Source organism: Globicephala melas, chromosome 1 (assembly GCF_963455315.2).
Source record: "Globicephala melas chromosome 1, mGloMel1.2, whole genome shotgun sequence".
In the NCBI taxonomy this organism is placed as follows: domain Eukaryota; kingdom Metazoa; phylum Chordata; class Mammalia; order Artiodactyla; family Delphinidae; genus Globicephala; species Globicephala melas.
In genome coordinates this window covers 4710904-4729980 of record NC_083314.1, presented here as the reverse complement: position 1 = coordinate 4729980, position 19077 = coordinate 4710904, and the positions used below count along the sequence as shown (strand labels likewise).

The following is a 19077-nucleotide window of genomic DNA, read 5'->3' as shown; positions in this document are numbered from 1 at the left end:
ATATTCTAATGCATGTAACTTTTTCAGACGTCAATTCTAACCTGCTTTCTTCTATAATAGTTTATAATTGTTTTAACTTAATATTCACATAAAGACAGATTTCCTGTATCTCATTATAACTTTACTTAGCTTAATTTTCCCACTAGTGAGGCATCCTATTTATTTTTGAAATAGTAACAATTTCCAAATTACTTTTTAAAATGTTAATGATGATAAAAATTTAAATGAGCACTAATACCTTAGAAATACAACATTTTACATTATTATGTAATTGAAACTAAATTTGTGTATATATTTGCAATGAAGGGGGTCTCAATAATGCATTTTCTTAAATTAAAATGAACCCATTTGAGATTTCAAATGTTATATTTAATACAACTGGCTCTTTCTGCCCCCACTTAAAAACATACCACAATAACACTAACTGCAATCGATACTGTTACATAGCCCTAAAATTTACTTTTTTATTTCAAAACACTCAAACTACATATGTTTGAAGGTACCTATAACTTGGCATAGCCACTAAAAAAAATAAAACTCACAATGTATTCGTAGACAAAAACTACAACAGTATACTTTAATGCTTTTAAAAGTTATTCCATGTAATAATCAATATCGTTAAAATCACTCCCAATAAAATTTGTTTTTTTTCTTTTAATGATCCAGATCTAAAGTGAAATGATGAAATCGAAAAACAACTGTTCTTGTCAGAAGACAGGAAGAGAGTTTTTTCCCCTTCCCTTAAGGAAAACAAAGGATTCCTGAAAGCTTTGGCCTGATTTATTTTTCCAATTTTAAATACCTTAAGAGTAGCGGAACTGCTACTGGCATGGTAGTATTTCTAACAGTCAATAAATCTAAAATATTATGTGTGAATATTGGAATGAAGCCATTAAGAAGATTACAGCATGCAACACAGCAGAGGGTCCACAGGAAAAAAGAACTAGTAATTCAGGACAACTGTGACCACTGACCTTGGAACAGCCAAGACCACTGGTCAAGCTGACACGATAATAAAGTGCACATGCACAGAAAGCCATCTAGCCTGTAAGCATAATTTTAATGTTTTGGTGAATGATTTTAAAATGTCCCCATTTAAATATCAGTTAATTTATTAAGTTATCAAACAATACCAACTGTAATATTTTTCAGGCTTCAAGTATATTTTATTAATTCAAGTCACAGAAAAATTCAGTATGATCGTTTGTGATTTTTAACACGTCTCATTTAAAACATTTACAATTATAGCAAGTATGATGTGATACTTTATTGTATTTCCTACTACAAGAGATAGCTTTGGAAAACTGATGAAAAAGCTAAATTTATTAGAGCTGGGTTAAACGAACAATCACCTGAAACATTTTTAGAAAATGACTCTAACTTTAAAACATCTCATACTTTCTGTAGATAGTCCTAGCTCCACCTCAGGACTATTTCAGTTTATTCATTCTTCAAATTTGTCTAAGTCTGCACTCCTTAATTCCAAGCATATATTTAGTTATATCTGCATTACCTTGCAGAGTTCCTTTTTATGAATATGTTTTTACTATTTCAGTTATGTTCAGTTAACTGTTGCTTATAAATAAACAATGAGATGGTCCCTCTTGTCATTTATATATTTGGGCTTTTACATTTCATGAATATTGTTTAACTTCCTCACATATTTAAATAAATGTTTCAATATCAAACTAATTCTACTAGGAAAGTAGAGGTTCCCAATTTAAAAAGAATCACTCATCAAAACATTACTATTAAAGATTGTTTTTCTCAAAGAAATAATCAGCTATCACTGGGGCTGACTATAAAAATTTTAATATAACACAAAAAAGCTGATTTCTTTTTCTTTTTTCTTCCTCTTTCTTATCCTTCCTCATTTAAAAAAAAGAAAAAACAATCCTTTCTTCTTAGGGAATTAATGGTAGGAACTACATGCACATAAGGAAAACATTCTTAAAAGCTAGGACTTTATTTTCATAATTATGCCCCTATCCAGTGAAGAATACTTTGATGGATTTCTAAATGAACAACTCCAATCCTTTCTAGCAGCTTCTGCAAAATCTTTATAATGAGGCAATCGAGTTATAATGAGCTAAAAAGATAATATAATTCTTCACTGGACTGGGTTTGGATTTGTTCATACATAGCATAAATTTTACTACAGTTAGATAAAGTAGTTCGATTTAATTTGCTTCAAGGTCAGCAAGTATTTTAGGTTATTTATGGGCATAAATAATCTGAGTTTGACTTTAAAGTCACATTTTCCCTATCACTAGCCATAAAAGCAATCAAGGCTAGTATTACTGTATTTTCTGAGTTTGAGATTTTTTTTATTCTTTTTTATTTTCAAGCTCCCTAACAGTGATTTCAAAGTACTTGCAGTATTACAGAAAAAAAATATATTTTAAAGGTTTTTTATTCCCGAATTTTAATATAGCTGAATAAACAATGGGTTTTTTTTTTAAAGGGGAGTTATTTTAACTTAGAACTATGTTATAAAGATATTTTAAAATAGCCATTAGAATATATACAGAAACAGTACAATCTGCATTTTTACCCTGTTCTGAGGAATACGAAGGCCAGAAAATTGACTTTGGAGACTATTTAACACAAAGTACAGAATATATCCTATTATAAGCTGCAGACCCACACATGCACACACACACAAACCTCTGCAAGATCAAAGACCAGAAGAGAGCCGGCACTTAATTTATCAGCCTTTACAGACAAAAGACAGTTTTCGTCATTTCAAAAGGATCAGATGTCTTTTATGACAAACTGGGTTTGCAGTTTAATTTACAAATAGAATTCTAAGTAAGCAGTCTTTGCTCTGCCAGAGCAAATGACAAACAGTGTAGGTTTTCATTCTTGCAGCCCTCAGCAGGATAGAAAGGATTAAAATAAAACTGAAATAATTTAGAGAAAACAAATAAATGTTTCAGAAAGTTGAGGGAGATCAAAGCCAGAATTTTCTGACCCCAACTGTACAAGCATTTCTTATTATATTGACCAGTGCCATCAGATCATTAATTAAAAGGAAAAGCGCTGGCAGGTGGCAGGGAAGCAAAAGCCGATAATTGGCCCCCTTCTTCTTCTTGCCTTCAAAAACTCTCTCATTCTTTTGCAAGACATGCCACTAGGCAGATAGAAATGCCTACTTTGTAATATAATGATTAAGATGAGATGAAGAGACTTATGTTTAAAGAAACTCTGCCTAATGAATGCATCTAGCTTTTTAATTACGATCCTACTTTTACAATAAGGAATATGATATTGCATCTGACATCTCCTCAACTGCCAAAAGGTAAAAATACGAAAGACAGACTCTGCTTTGACTCCTCTCACACCACATGCTCATATTCAGCCCTTCTATTTCAGACAGAAAAATGGGAAAGTAACTCTTGGTGATTCAAGGGTCCAGGAGAAAACATATATACGCTTGTTCACCACAAAATATCCTCCAGACTTACCACGTCACTCGGTAGGCTGCTCAAGTCATTAAATGGTGATTCTAAAGTGTTTGTGTCAACATTTAACATAACCACATCCTCCAATGATTTATTTTTCACTCTCTGTTTAAAAAACACAATTATAAACAAACATCTTAGTATATTTTCCTTCCAAAGTTATAATGAACGTAGATATGTAGAGAAAATTATCTTAATGCATTATCCTTAGGAAAAGAAAAAAGGAAAATTCTACATCATAAAAGAATATAAACAATTTTGCCTTATGAGAAAGTCTGTCTAAACCATTCAAAAAAAAAGATTAAAAATGCTTAAAATAGCATGTTTACTCATCTAAATATATTAATAGTTTGGAGACACTGAATGTAATTTAACTACCAAAGAGATACTACAACAAATACAAAATAGGCATGGCTATATTAAACTAAATATTTATATCCTTTAAATTTTACCAATTGAATTTCAATCCTATGATACAGGAACATGTGGCCCGTTCTATAGCTATTTTTAGCCTAAATCATACTGCAGGGTTAACACAAAACAATAAATATGACTACTAAGTAGTAAAGTAAGTTTTAAATTAATAAATATTTTCTCTATATCTTCATGTAAATTTGGTATAAGTTGATGATGACAAGTGAAATTGAGTAAGAAAAAATGACAGAGAGCAGTAATATGGAATTTACTGTTAGTAATGTTTATCCCATGAATTTAATATAAAGGATCAAATTTAATAGCCTATCAGATTAACTATTTGATTTGTCATATTTGTTTGAAAGCTTAGTCAAATGGTCAAATTATCTCAATATATGCATAAATGATAGTAAATTAGAATTTATTAAATTTTTATCCTTAAAGAAAGAAAATATTTATAGTTTATTTTTCTTATTTAAACTAATATGTCTACTTAAACAAATCATATAATTCTATTAGTCTTATCTAGATGATAGCAAATAATATTATTTCCTAATGAAAATAAGTAAGGTGTGCATTAATGAAATATATCCATCAACCCAGAATTCCCTAATTGCATAGGTCAACTAGCAATTGGTCAATTAATTTCAGTGCAGTAGTTTTAAAAGTGACATTCTAGAATAATAGCCATTTTTTCAGATTATTTAAATAGCTTAATATTAAATTGGCCAAGCCAATTTTTTAAGTTAGCCAAGACTGGAATTTCTGTGATCCACTTGGAATTTCTGTGATCCACTTAGGATTTCAAATCTCTGCGTATCAGGTAGAATGTTAAATTTGCTAGGAAAATGGTAGTCTAGAGTAGGGAATTTTTATGTGTTAGGATAGCCACAATGTCTATGTGGAATATGCATTCTCAAGGGGGCATGTGATTCTAAAACTCTATCCTGTAAAAGACATTATAATTATTCTAAAGTAAGACTAAGAAAATGGCCATTTCTAAGAAAGTAACTTATAACAGTGATACTATTGTCAAAACATTTATAAATAAACTCATTTCCTTTCCATGTGCATACATATACGTAAAAAAGGTTTACATATATAAATACGTGGTTATCTACAAATCAACTATAGCATAACTACAAAAATAACCTATGAACAAAAACTATATTTATATTAATGGCATTTGTATGCAAAAAGTATATAATAATTTTGATTTCCCTCTTCAATTCTAAGTTGCCCTTTTAACAGAAAATGTAAAGATAATCCAGAAACCTGATGTATTTTTCAAGGAATGAAATGAGTTCATCTAAATAGCATAGAGTAATGGTTATGTGACCCCAAAATGTTTGTAATGACGCTAACACTAAACTCTGAATAGCTGAGTCACTTTGCTGTGCACCTGAAACTATCACAACATTGTTAATCGGTTATACTCCAATATAAAATAAAAAGTTTAAAAAAAAATCTCGGAATAAAGGAAATTAGCATTAGTATGAAATGTATACCTTTTTCAAAGTTTCTCTTAGTTTTAAGAAGTCTAATAATAGCTGAATATTAAAATTTGTTAACGGGAACACTCATTAAGAATGGAAAATGTATTCATTTCAATAAATCAACAGACTGGGCCTCCCTAAAACGAGAACAATTCTACAAAGGCAAAAAAGGGGGGAGAAGATAGCATGTAATTTAAATCTTTAAAAAAAAATTCTTATTAATGTATTTTCTCTGTTATTTCCCTCCAAATCAGGCTTTAGCCATTTTTTTCTAAACAGGAGTGGAAAGTCATATGGCATATAAAACAGCACCACTTTCTCTGTCCCATATTTTTACGTCTCATAAAATTCATCAACTTGTTTGGATGGGGAAAGAGTAAGAAAATGTGAGAAAACAATGTGCTTTTTCTTCAAAAATAAGAAAATGATATTAGGACACAGACAAAATCTTATTGAGAACAACAGCAGATGCTGAACTGGCGAGACTCCTGGCATCCTCCACATGCCATCCTCCTTCCAGGTGATGCCAGCACACCTGCACACTCTGCACATGGAGCAAGGGAAGGGACACGGTGGAAGCAGCCACACGATACTGTGAAACTGGGCCAACACTTTACCTAGAATCATTTGTGCATTAAAACAAATAATATAACCCTCACATCTGTAGCCTGTACTGACTTATTCCCAATCACAGGCCTTAGTTTGCCTTGACTTCATCCCTAAAGTCTAGTTTTCAGGGAGAACAAAATGCCCTTGTCCTTTATTTTAGAAGCAAATTTACTTTTTAAAAAGAGATTTCTAGTCATCTTTTACTTATGATCGCATAAAAATAATTTTTAAAACAGATTTAGAAAGACATTAATTTCATGTCTTTGAACAATTGTTTAAAAGTCTTTGTAAAACTGATAAAAAGTGTTGAAACTGTCTTGACTGAGAGAAGAGAATATTTTTATTCTTCCTCCACAAAAAATTAGTTGTACTTGCAGCCAAACAAATGTGAAAAATTATTCAGTTCTGTCTCATATATAAAATATGTAAATATATATTTATATTTTAATTATAATACCATTTATATAAAATAAAAAAGCACAAAAGATCAGAATTTTAGTGAAAATAATCTGTGTAATAATGTCATCATAAAAATAGAAACGTAGGATCTGTATCACCTGGTAAAAGATTAAGAAGAAAGTTACTAAATGGTACCCAACTGGTTGAAAAACATTCTTAAAGTTCCTATTATAGTTTCTCATTCACTATTAAACCAAATAAAACTGACTATTAAGACAGTTTGATAAGTCCAGAGTATAAAAGGTACAGAGATTTCAGCCAATCTAATCATGGCTTTACACAGTCTCATTTAATAAGAGCCAATTTAAAGTTAGAAAGGACTGCTTCTCCAAGACAATACTCTAAGGAGTAAAAAAATTCTTAAATTTGCTCCTTTAAAAAAGGACTGATTTTCTCTACAGGTGTACAATAAACATGTGATAAACTGAATTGAATATTTAAAGCATGTACTCCTTTCTACAATATTTTGGAAAAGCTGAATCATTTGTTTTAAAAGTTGGTCTAGAATCATTATGTAAAAATAATAATAACATCAACAGGTACAATCAACCACTTTAAATATTTTTCATCTGTATAAATAAATGTATTATAAAAATGACATATTCTATTAGGTACATTACATAAGAAGAGATACGTGCACTAACATCAAAATCAAATTTGATAACTTTTTTGAAACCATACCAACCAACCATGGTTAGATTTTGCAAAAAGTCAAACTACTGATGAATAAAATTCCAGTCATATATTCCACACTCTAATAACAGATTAAATACCTATTTATTCATGTTCTATCTTATACAATTTGTCCTTTCAATGCAAGTACCTTGGGCTGTAAGAAGTTATTTTCTAAAAATTGACAAAATATAGAGTCATAATGTTATCCAACCCAGACTTCAAAATTAAAAAGGAATTAAACCTACTAAAAATTCATTAAAATGTATTCTTTATTAATGGTTAAAGCACGACTCTCTCCACAAAGGATGCTCAGGAATTTTAAAATAATCACCAGGCTCTTCCTTGATCAGCAAAGTGATGACTGATGGTATATACAATGACAACAACTAATCAGAAAACCAAATCTAACTCATTAAAGTTGCTTATTAGAAACTGGGTTAAAGTACAATATGAACAACCAGCAAGAAAAGAAATATATTTGAAAAAATCAGCCGGCATAATGATGCCATGCAACTGACCCAAGTCTTTTGTTTACTTTTTTAGAAGCTAATCTTATAAGAAGTCTTCTCTGGAAACCTCACTGATTTGAAGCTCAAGGTGTTTAAAGCTCAAGGTTTTTCACTACAGTGATAACAAGTGACAAAAGTCATTTTCGAATGACAGTGCAAAAAAAAAAAAAAAAAACCGAACTACATTTTAAGTCCCAATAGGACTGAAATTAAAGTCTTACAAAGTTATATTCTAATTTAAAAGTTCATGATTAGTGTATTAAAACACATTTTGAAAAACACCGGTACACTGAATTATAGTGCAGTTTGCAAAATAAAACTTTCCCTTTATGACACATAATTACATGAATTCTCACTTTCAAAATACAGAAATATTTCTTCTGAAAGAGAAATAGATATAAAAGATCTCAAGTTCCATAAAGAAAGTGGTTCATCAAAGACTAAGTTTTTTAGTATATAAAACTTACCATACGACTTCAACCAAATTGAACCTACTTTCAATGGGTCTCGTACCACTGAAGATGGTCATTTTGCATACTAATTAAAATAAAGTTATTTTAACACTACCTTTTTGAAAATGATCATGTAAGTACACTCTAAATATGCAACTAGTCACTTCTTTGTACTATTCAATTGATATTCTTTCAAAACACACCTGTTTTAAATTAATTCATAAAAATAATAGTTATCACAATCTCGTGTCTGAAAGATACTCACCTCTATGAGGCTGGAGTGTATTCCGATCAGGTATGGCATTGGGGCACTAAATTAAAAATATATATGTATGTGTTCATACAGCTCATTAAAACTGAAACAATAAGTAATTCAGAATGCTTTAAAAAATAAATTTATTAAATGTATAGTTCTAACAGTACATCATAGATATTTAAAATTATTCAGTATAGAAAACTCAAATATAATCTTAGAGGCCATTAATATATTCAAATTAAGGTTGATTTATATAAAATCACGAAATCATTTATAATTAAAAGTTATAATGTTTAAAAAACAAGAATATTAGGGTCTAGGCCATAGTCTGAGATGAATCTTTTCTGTATACTTCCCATCAGATATATCCTAAATAATCATCAAATTTATTCACATTTCTTTGTACAGTTTTTTTATTCAGTTAGATTCTTATATGATTTTCTTAATATATATTCATTGTTTCACACCTACTATTTAGTCACCCAAATTTTTGAGTCAGTCACAATATATTTACTGAGACCTACTATGTGCCAGGCACGGTTTGGGAACTAGAGGTGCAAAGATAAATAATTTCCTCCCCCACTGTTACCATTCTATTTCTGTGCTATCTTTCCACTCATGTATCTTGTCTATTATTTAAACTCTGTACATTCTTATTTATCCCAATTTAATTGTAATAATAATATAATTTTAATAAATTTTAAAATATTCAGGTAAGTTTAAGAATTCTATTGATTAATTCAACACAATATGTGGAGCATACTCAGGTGCCAGTACCTGGCATAGGGGTTAGGGTACAATAATGAACAATATAGACAGAATATATTCCCTTCTGGAGCTTATACTCTGGCAGAGAATACAGACATTAAATAATTTTTGTAATGTACAAATTAAGACTTACTAGCAATTTCAAAACTATTTCTCATGAAATATAGGGCAGAAATTATTCAACTTGACATTTCAAAATTAAAATGTTATTTAACAAGAAAACATGAAAATGAACAATGTCTACAAATGTGATAGAAGATATGCAAATAAATAGCTATTTAAAAATAAAACATTTTTGGCATTTCTTTTATATACATCTTTGTGTTATATTTAATGCAAACCTTTTCTGTTAATGAAAACAGATAACCTTCTTTTTCAAAGAATTTGCATAATTTTCCAAACATCCCCGTCATTATTAGAACAGAGCTGTCCAAACTCCTGCATGTCCACTTTGCTACTGAGAATCAGTAACAGATAAAAGAGGCACCTTGGTAGATCCACAGTTTTCAAAGTAACCTTAAACAGTTCCTAATTTATTTAAGGGATGGCTAGCCACTAACTTCTATATCCAGGATTCACAAAAAATAAAAACGGTTCAAGTTCTTCTTCCAATCCTTATTAGCCTGTTCCTTAAGTCATATTGTACTAGATTCTAATTCCCAGTTGTCTTTGTCTTCTACAGCTTTGTTCCTTCCTATTTTTTTTTTTTTATTTTTATGCAGTAGACCATCTGGAATTGATCTGATATTCTGGATATTTCATTTGACTGAAAGTTGAGAACTATTTATAGGCCTTGATATCCCTAGGATCTAACATATTTTCTGCCTTCAAAAGGAAACAGAAGGAATAAATGTGGACTCTTCCACTTTTGCTTAAATAAAAGGAGGCTAGTTGCTTCCCCAGTTCAAGTTCTCATCTCTGGAATTCCTTCTGTGACTCCATAGACGATATAAAATATGTGCCACTAACTCCTCTGGGCTCCCATGACTGGGTTCCGGCAACTTTCACAAAACAGGGTGGGCAACTCCCAAGATCTTAAATATGTCAAGCCTTCTCCACACCCAAAATAGTACAAATTTATTAAAGTTACTGTGCAATTTTCCAATTCGCCCCAGGCTAGGTTATCCAACAGGATTCATAATATAGAAAGATTCAGAACATCTCAAATCTCAAAGCACGTTTTAATACAATGAGTGTTAATCAAAACACTTAAGACTTCTAAAAATAATTATTACATCCATTTTACATACGTTGAAGGTACACTGAGTGGATCAGATTTCAAACAATCAGAGCCAAAAGTAATAACTACCAACTGAAGTCCTACGAAATACACTAAGGTAACACTTTTAAAACTTCATGAAAGCTAGTCACCTCTTGAAACATAAACAATAAATTTACAGAAACTGTTAAACTAGAATAAAAATCCAATAAAGAATTCCTATGCAGAACTTAATAATAAAGTAAACCAAAACTTTTTCTATGGGATCACTGGGTATCTCTACGTGTTTTTACTTCATTAATTTCTACAAAATCTAAAATATAAACATGTTAGACTGCAAACATTATCAACTAGAGCATACTTTCCTAAAATAAACATGATGTTTTTTCAGAATATAGATTTAACTGAATAGTTATTTCATTGTCATGAAAATTGGATTGTATACATCCTAATATTAAGTCAGCCAAGTCTCATGAAAAGTAATTTTGCTACCCTAGCTGAAATCTCCTAATGAGATAGAGTGTTAATAAGTCAGGAAGAGTTCCTTGGCAACACAGATGTTTTATCAGCTATGTGCAAAACTACCCTAGATCTTTCTGTCAATGGAATTATTTTGCAAAGATAAGATACAGAAGGCTCTATTATGACTGCTGCTTCTTTTCGGTAGCAACTAATCTTTGCTGAAAAATAATTACTATGTAATAGCTTTTTTTCTTTTTAGGTTTTCTCATGGAGGCCACCCATGGGGTAGGCTGTAACAGCAGTATATTAACTTAGGGTAGTCTAAACAACATAATTTTCCATTTATGTTTTTAAAACACTATTCTCTTAGGAGCTACATCTTCTCCTTTCATAGAATGAAGAATCAGATAGATAGCCTAAATAAAAAGGTGACAACCATTCTCGAACAAATAAATGATTATACTTTTACTGGTACTGGAATCATACTACCTCCGAGGTGTTCAAGGGCTCAGAAGGTTAAGCGTGTCTGGCAACATTACTTTAGACTTGCTATATTAAAGTACTTTCCCTTTGTTGTTTTGTTTTGCTTTGTTTTTACAGTATCAATACCTAACATGAGATCCGCCCTCTTAGCAAATTTTTAGGTCTACAATAGAGTATTGGTTAAGTAAAGGCACAATGTTAAACAGATCTCTAAAACTTAATCATCTTGAATAACTGAAACTTTATACCTGTTAAATAGAAACTCCCCATTTCCCCCTTATACTGGTAGATTAAGGGGAAAACAAAGATGGCGTCACTTCTTCCCAGTAGCCTTCCCTACCCTAGCAGATAGGTGGGCACTTCCTCCTAGGTGTTCTGCTCAGCGTTCTTTTATACGCCTCAGACCTAAACCCTAGAGCATCACAGTATTCCTCTGTGCTCATCATGTGCGCGTGTGTACATGTGCACAAACGTGGGAATTTCTTCCTATCTGGGGATCCGAGAGGGCAGGAGCTACGTCTTACTCATTACATTACATACTCGCAGCCTGGCAAACACATGTTTACTAAACGTCTGGCGTACAAATGGATGAATGAATGAGCCGGCAAATTAGCAAGCCTTCCTCAGCCGACCAAGATGCGCTATTCATCCACGGTCACAAGATGGCATCGTGGCCCTCCAAGTCTGTGCCACACCAGAGACACACTTCCAGGAGTCAGGACTGCCTCAGGACTGGGAAAGTCCAATCACCTTGAAGAGCTGGCAAAATACACATCTACCCCATCACATCTTCCTGGTGCTATTTTTGGAGTGGAATATAACATTTTCTTTAAAAAAACCCCATGAGATCGAAGGGATAATCTCTAATATTTTTCTCCCTTTTGCATATAGGATCATTTGCAAAGATGTAAAGGGAAGAAAACCACTTTCCCTAGGGAACAGTTTAGTCCATGGAATTTTCTGACAATGAAAGAGAGCTGGAGTCATAGACAGCTATTTTCGGGGAAAAAAAAAGTATATGATACTGCCCACTTCCTATGTCAGAAGCTGAGCCTATCACTGTGACCTTAAGGTTCAGGAACTCTCAGATAACTCCTTGTTTGACTATCACTGCTCTACTCTCTGGGCCAGGGAAGTGCCTGGCATGGCGGCTGTTAGAACTTGTCCTAAAGTGGCTATTTCAGAGGTTAGAAACTAGTAAGACTGAAACAAGCTTCCTTCATCACAGTGGAAGCAGCAGAAAAAGGACTTGATGGCAGGGTTAGAAAGTATCAGGAAGACATATCTGTAAAGAGGTAGCGATAGTTTCTAAATAACAATATTTTAGAAAGTCCTAAGTGTGTAATCATTACAGAGAACTGAACTTAAAGGGATGTTACCTCCTAAGATTTCAGAACATTTTTATAGAAAAATTTAAATGGCATTAACATTACATATGATAAAATATAATTCTAAACCTCACAAAGTGTTGGTTCTTGAACCACTAATATAGATTTTAAAGAATCATACATCAATATATTTTCAAATACTTTTGTCAATATTATTTAAAATAAGTTTTAATTACTGAATACTATGTGGAAAGATCTACTACACATGTCGACATGAAAGAATTGAGGTTCCTGCTTTCAAGGATGCTAATCTATTCTAGGTATACTGGTCAGAGAAGAACACTCTAAAGTAAATACCAAGAGAGCTATTTCTAGATCCAGCTTTACTTGCAGATTCGTGTGTGTGGTGCTTCACAGTGTAATTAAACCACACACTTACAGTCTCCTGCCCCACTGTTTCTCCCTCCCAGCACCCAAAGTGCAGAATGGCAGTGGGAGGTCACTGGAAACCTGCTGCCCAGCATTATCAATACTATTACCCTGCTGTGGAAACACACAATTCACTGGTATAATCAATATGTGGCCAAAGGTACGTACTCTCGTTAAAAATCATTTGTCCTGAAGAAGGCTAGTCTTGAAAACGTCAATGTTATGAACTTAGATCATTTTAACCCTTAAACACTTTAAGTGATCTGCTTTTCATGAAATCAGAAAGTTAAATAAATAACTACTTTGATTCTAAAAGATCTTTGTTTTTTAATAACATTAGTTGTGATATAAATGAACACATTATGGTCAAAATCAGTTCCTTCTTTCTGTGTGTGTGTGTGTGTATGTGTGTGTGTGTGTGTGTGTGTGTGTGTGTGTACGTGCGCGTGCACATGCATGGTTTAGAGTAAAAATGTCATCTGGTTTCTTAAGAACTGAGCTACGCCTGCAGAAGATGATTACCCTACAGCCCCGAGGAAGATCCCAAGGCTGCTGTTTGGGAGTCTAATTCTTCCCTAACCTCCAGGAGAAGGGGACAGTTGAAATCAGACTGGGTGAGATCACTGGCAGCTGTGTCTGTGATGCCAAGAAACTTTCCAGAATTGCCCCCGACACTTGTCAACACTGATTTTCACAGTGGCTCAAGGCTGAGGCTTCGATAACCAGGAACTCAGGGAACCCCTGCATTAGAGGCAACCCCTCTGCTGGTATCTGGTACTGGATGTGCTACTGAGGGAAGAGGCGTGCGGGAAAGCGTGTCCTGAGGGGGAGGTCACGAGCGTGTGCTCCGAGAGAGGCAACCTGGTGTCTGAAAGACTCTGCGGACAAATGCTGGCATCTGGGATGTGGTGCTCTCACTGACACTACAACTTCTGTGAAATGCTCCTAACCACCGCGAAGACCGGATCGGCTTCTATTTATGCATTTAGTTATCTAGATGATTAGAGAGGAAACTCACAAAATCTAAAGAACTTCATGTTTGCCAAGTATAAATTTTTGCTACCTTTGGAGAGAACTACTCTTCCCTTCATAAAACCACCTTTTAATACTTGTTACTCATCTCCACGTCACGTTTCAGGGATCTCATTCATGTATATACACACATGTACTCCAAGCTCACTGGATCTACACATGAATCGCTCTTTCTAACCCTAACACCTGGGCTGCCAGGGGTCCGGCAGAGCCAGCTTACCAGCAGTAGTCCAGCAGGTGAGGAGGGAGCGCTGGGATGTAGATGTGCTGCCAGTACATCGGGTAGAGCAGGGCGACCGATCCATGGAGACAGGCGGTTAACTAGAATTTGTGAAAGGAAAACAGCAGTAAGCGGCCGCTGACCTTCCAAACAGAGAGACATGCTCAAGTTATCAAAGACCGAAGACACTCATAAAACAATTTACTTAACGACCTGAATCACATTATCTTGACCAATTCTGCCTGCAAAAAGCCTCATGTTTCAGAAGGCCCTCTGAAAAACACATAAGCAGCAAAGTAGCTTCTTGGGCATCTTACGTGGATGGTTATAACTTCCTGAAAATATAGTGTTTGGGGGCAAAACTTAGAACATATAAAAGGAAACCTGAAAAATTAGGCGAGCATCTTAGAAGGAACCGTAGGAAATTACAGTGTGTGCCGCCCAGGTTGCACTCACTCAGATTAATACACCACGATGCAATATGGGAAGGAGGAGAGGCTGAAAGCTCCTGGGGGATATCATTAGGGCAAATTGCCAAAGAATGAAACATGAGCCAGTCAGGAGAGTCTGGAAGCTGCAGTATCACCAGGGGACTCAACGTTCGACAGTTGGAGCTTCAGCAACGTGTGAACCGCGGGTGACGGTATCAGGAGACTCTGCTCACTGACACGGAGAATGTCACTATTGACCAGAGAGCTGCCCAAGCTTGACAGCTGTACCACAGGAAGCCAAGGATATCATAATTTCATATTTAAACTGTTCATTTCAGATTAACATCGTGTTTCCTAGCTTTATATCACAACAGCTGCAAATACACTGATGCTATTTTAAAGGTAATTGCCATTTTAATTGTTTTGTTTTGGCAAGCGGCTAATTAAATATTTTTTAATGCTTAGCAAAGGGATATCGCTTTTTTTTTTCCTCCCTCCTACTGACCCTCATCAGAATTCTTTCTCTGACTTCGTTTACATTTTAAATTATATTTCTGTATGTGTTGAGTCATTTCTTTAGCATTTAAAGCAATAATTAAATCAGCATTCTTCATTTTAAAGTTTTGCTATAGTCTGCATTTTCAAGACATTTACTGAATAAGTCATTTTATTTAACTTGAAAATCAGAATTAAAAAACAAAACCCTCTGAAAATGCACCACAAAATTTCTATAAACCATTATTTCTATTTTATTATACAAAGAAATTAAAATTTATACATAGTAATCAAATTAATTCAAAAGGATAAATGTAAACAAAGTAACTCAATCTTAACAGCAACATTTGTCTATATTTAAGTGTAAAATAGTTCCACTAGATTTTTTAAAAGTCAGTTGAAATAATCTAATCTGAACCAAAAACATAAAAATTTTGACTAAAAGTACTTTCATCTTCGTCATATGTATTATATTTCTTTTCCAGTTAAGATTTTTAATTAATTTTATACGGCAAAAAAATTTATTTGTTCCATTTAGAATGCTATCATTAAAGGATTTTATTACTTTGCACTTCGAAGTTTTAATATTTTATCTATACTATTCCTTCAATAAATATTATTTTTTAAATTCCTTAATTAGAGCATACAGTATACCACTAGGAGGCATTCAGATACTTCTATGTAACAATTACGGACCAGATTTATTTCTCTCACATATTTGAACTAGAGGGAAATGAAAATGGGGTTGATCTCAGTTGTGTCAATTCTTAGAGAGCTTGCATGTGCTCGCTGGTTGTAAATGAGGTAACTTTAAATGCTTCAGTGTAACTTGATGGGCTAAAAGCACTTATGTAGCTGTGAAAGGCAGTTAATTTACTCAATTTCTCCATCTGCAGATAGATGGCTTTTAAAAGAGCTCATTTAAAACCGTTTTAAAAAGGAAAGTATTCTTTCTTATTGTTGAGAAAATAATTAACAGTGTAACAAGAGGGAAAAAATGCATTCTCAAAATGAGGAATGATAATAATAGTAACTTATTTTACTAGGCACACCCAGAGTCCAAAGCACTCTATTAAATGCTACAGCTGTTTCCCTATGCCCTTAATGGTTATCCTTAAGTGAAGTTATGAATTTCTCACTAATAAGGCACAATATCATCTGATGAATTTGACTGGTTTCTTAGAGGATGATTTCTGCAACGAGAAGCAAAGTCACAAACTTTCTGCAAAGGCCAGCATTCAGCAGAGGGTCATGCCAGCTGATCAAGATCTACCAGGAAAGAAGGAAGCTCTACAGGATTCGTTAGCTTCTTAGATGCAGGGGATCAGTGACAGGGAGAGGTAAAAATACTACCCATCCCACATTCCTGCCCGGCCCCAAACCTCAGTTTCTGGCCTAAGCGACCAGGACGAATTATTTAAAGAAATATAACAAAAGTGTCAGGTTCAGGTGGGACTGTAAGGAATGTGCTCTCACAAATATTGATTCTGTTAACTATGAGACATCCAAGTGGAGATTTCCAAAGAAGGCAGAAACCTACCAAAGAAGATCTCCCTTACACACCTAGCATCATGTAATAACTATGTGATTTAAAAAATAGAGAAGATACTATTACAGCATATACTTTGTAGAGGAGATAGTAAAGTTGTAAGTAAAAAAAAAAATACAATTAAGAAAAAATAAATTTACTAGGAAATTAAACAGTTATATGCAAGTTGTATAAGGTAAGAACAATGAAGTACCTCGTGGACAAAAGTTAGGGACTGGCCACTAAGAGGCTGTGCCACTCTGGCACACCTGCAAATATAACCAGATCCCAGTTTCCCAATCTTTAAAATAAGAAATATATGCTAGATGATCTATAAACCCCGTCTCTGGGAGATCTAACATTCTCTACTCTTGGATCAGATCAATTCTAACATTTTGTATTTTTAGTAATAATTAAGAATTGTTTTTTCCATACGGGTGGTTAACAGAACATTTTAACTAGACTATAATTCAGATCCACCTTCTAAATCTATCTAAACATAATCTCTAAAAGCTTTAAAGCACATTAGGTAACTGTGAAATTGGAGACATTATAATAATTTACTTGCTTAATTCAACAGAGTTTTTGAGTACCTGCCATGTACCATCATAAATCTCTACTAAGCAATAGGGACACAGAACAGAACAAGTTACATATCAGTGGGGAAAGCAAACAATAAACAAGTGAAACACATATTATGTCAGAGGTAAATTTTATGAAGAAACCTAAAGCAGGGTAAGAGCAGAAGGGCTATTCTAGACAGGAGCATAGGGACAAACTCTGATGTGGCCACATCTGCACTGAGACCTGACTGAAATATGGGAGCCACGTATGGTGCACTTGGGGAGAAGGGCATTCAGGAGTCCTGAGGTGGGAGCAGGCTTGGCACCTTCTTGGAGTAGTAGGGGGTCGGCTGATTAGATTAAACAGGAGAACAGCAGGAGTTGAGGTCAGAGAGGAAGCAAGGTCGGAACTGAAGAGCCTCCTGGGACACAGCAAAGACGCCAGATTTCATTCTGGATAAGATCTGTCCACACCTCTGAACACAGTGCTAACTGTCACAACAAATCATTTACCTAGAACATTTCCAGAACTTTGCAAATTAAGGAAAATAAACAACATACTTTAGAAGTTTGCTTTGCAGAATCAAGTTCTATAAAGAAATGAGATCAGATGGAGTATAGTCTATAAAAATACTGAATCACTATGTTGTACACCTGAAACTAGTATAATATTATAAATCAACTACATGTCAATTAAAAAAAAAGAAATGAGATCAATTTATAAGCCAAGTAAGAAGGAAAAACTTCTTACTTTTAGGTTATTTATGAAATATTGAATCTTCAAGCTTAAAGGGAAATGGTGATCATATTTCTTTGGATCAGAATTACCCAAAATTCTATGATAGGTTCATGATAGGGCTAGAACCCCACGGCGCTCTTCTGACATTCTGTCAGCTGTTTTTCTAACACCACATAAGCTGTTCTTCATGAAAGCAGGGGAGAGGAGAGAAGAAGATTCGGTGTTTGGGTTAGAACATGTTCCTGGCATAACATCCTTGAAACTGAAGGACTTATACATTGCTATCATTGAATAAAAATGAAGTGTACTAAATAAAGCAAAAAATGTACCAAATAAAGGTTAAAGAAAAAAAATCTTCGTTAAATGGCATAGGAATATTTAAACGCACATATAATTTCACAGAGCACACTCAATATATTGAACTGATTCAGACCCAAAGCGTGGACTAACACAAAATAAAATCACTGGGATATTTATTTCCCATATAGTACAACTGTAAAATAAGTACATATGAAAACCATGTGAAAGAGACAAGAACTGTGAAATCAGAGGGAGAAACCTGACAACAGAGGTTGGCAACAGTGAGCTTAGTGGTGGAATAAAGGCACCTAGAGCTTCCCGTTCTGGCCACAGGTCTAAGGGAGCTGCTCTCACGGACAACAGTTACGAGGGCAAACGTTTATAGGATGCTAGCTCTGTGCCAGGCGCTATTCTCAGCACTTGACATACTCAGATTTAATGCTACAACCACCTTATGAAACAGGCAGTATTATCACTGCTCCCATTTTACAGATCAGGACACTGTGGCAAAGTTACACCAATTGCCTGAGATCACACAACTGGCAAGTGGCAAATCCAGGAGACCAACGCCAGCAGGCTCCAGAGTACAAAAACCAGTATATTAACCTGCCTTTTGATATACAAAGATTCAAAATCCCCATTCATTGTAAGGCTTTGAATAATATATACTGGCTGAAAATATTTTATCCTAATTATATAGTGGAGAATGAGCCTCTGACTGAACAGACAGACAAGAACAGTTGACC

At 33.9% G+C, this 19077-nt stretch overlaps 1 protein-coding gene across 4 annotated transcripts in view; it reads right to left on the bottom strand.

Annotated features, from left to right (window-relative positions):
- Positions 1-19077, bottom strand: part of DENND1B (DENN domain containing 1B) — a 253377-nt gene that overhangs the window by 97326 nt on the left and 136974 nt on the right. For 3 of the 4 annotated variants that reach the window (XM_030884092.2, XM_060294108.1, XM_060294160.1), the window contains 3 exons: positions 14276-14376; positions 8344-8389; positions 3468-3569 (listed from right to left, as the gene is read on the bottom strand). In XM_030884092.2, coding sequence (XP_030739952.1) covers positions 3468-3569; positions 8344-8389; positions 14276-14376 — 249 coding nt within the window. The remainder of the gene's footprint in view (positions 1-3467; positions 3570-8343; positions 8390-14275; positions 14377-19077) is intronic. The other variant, XM_060294197.1, reaches the window with a different exon arrangement.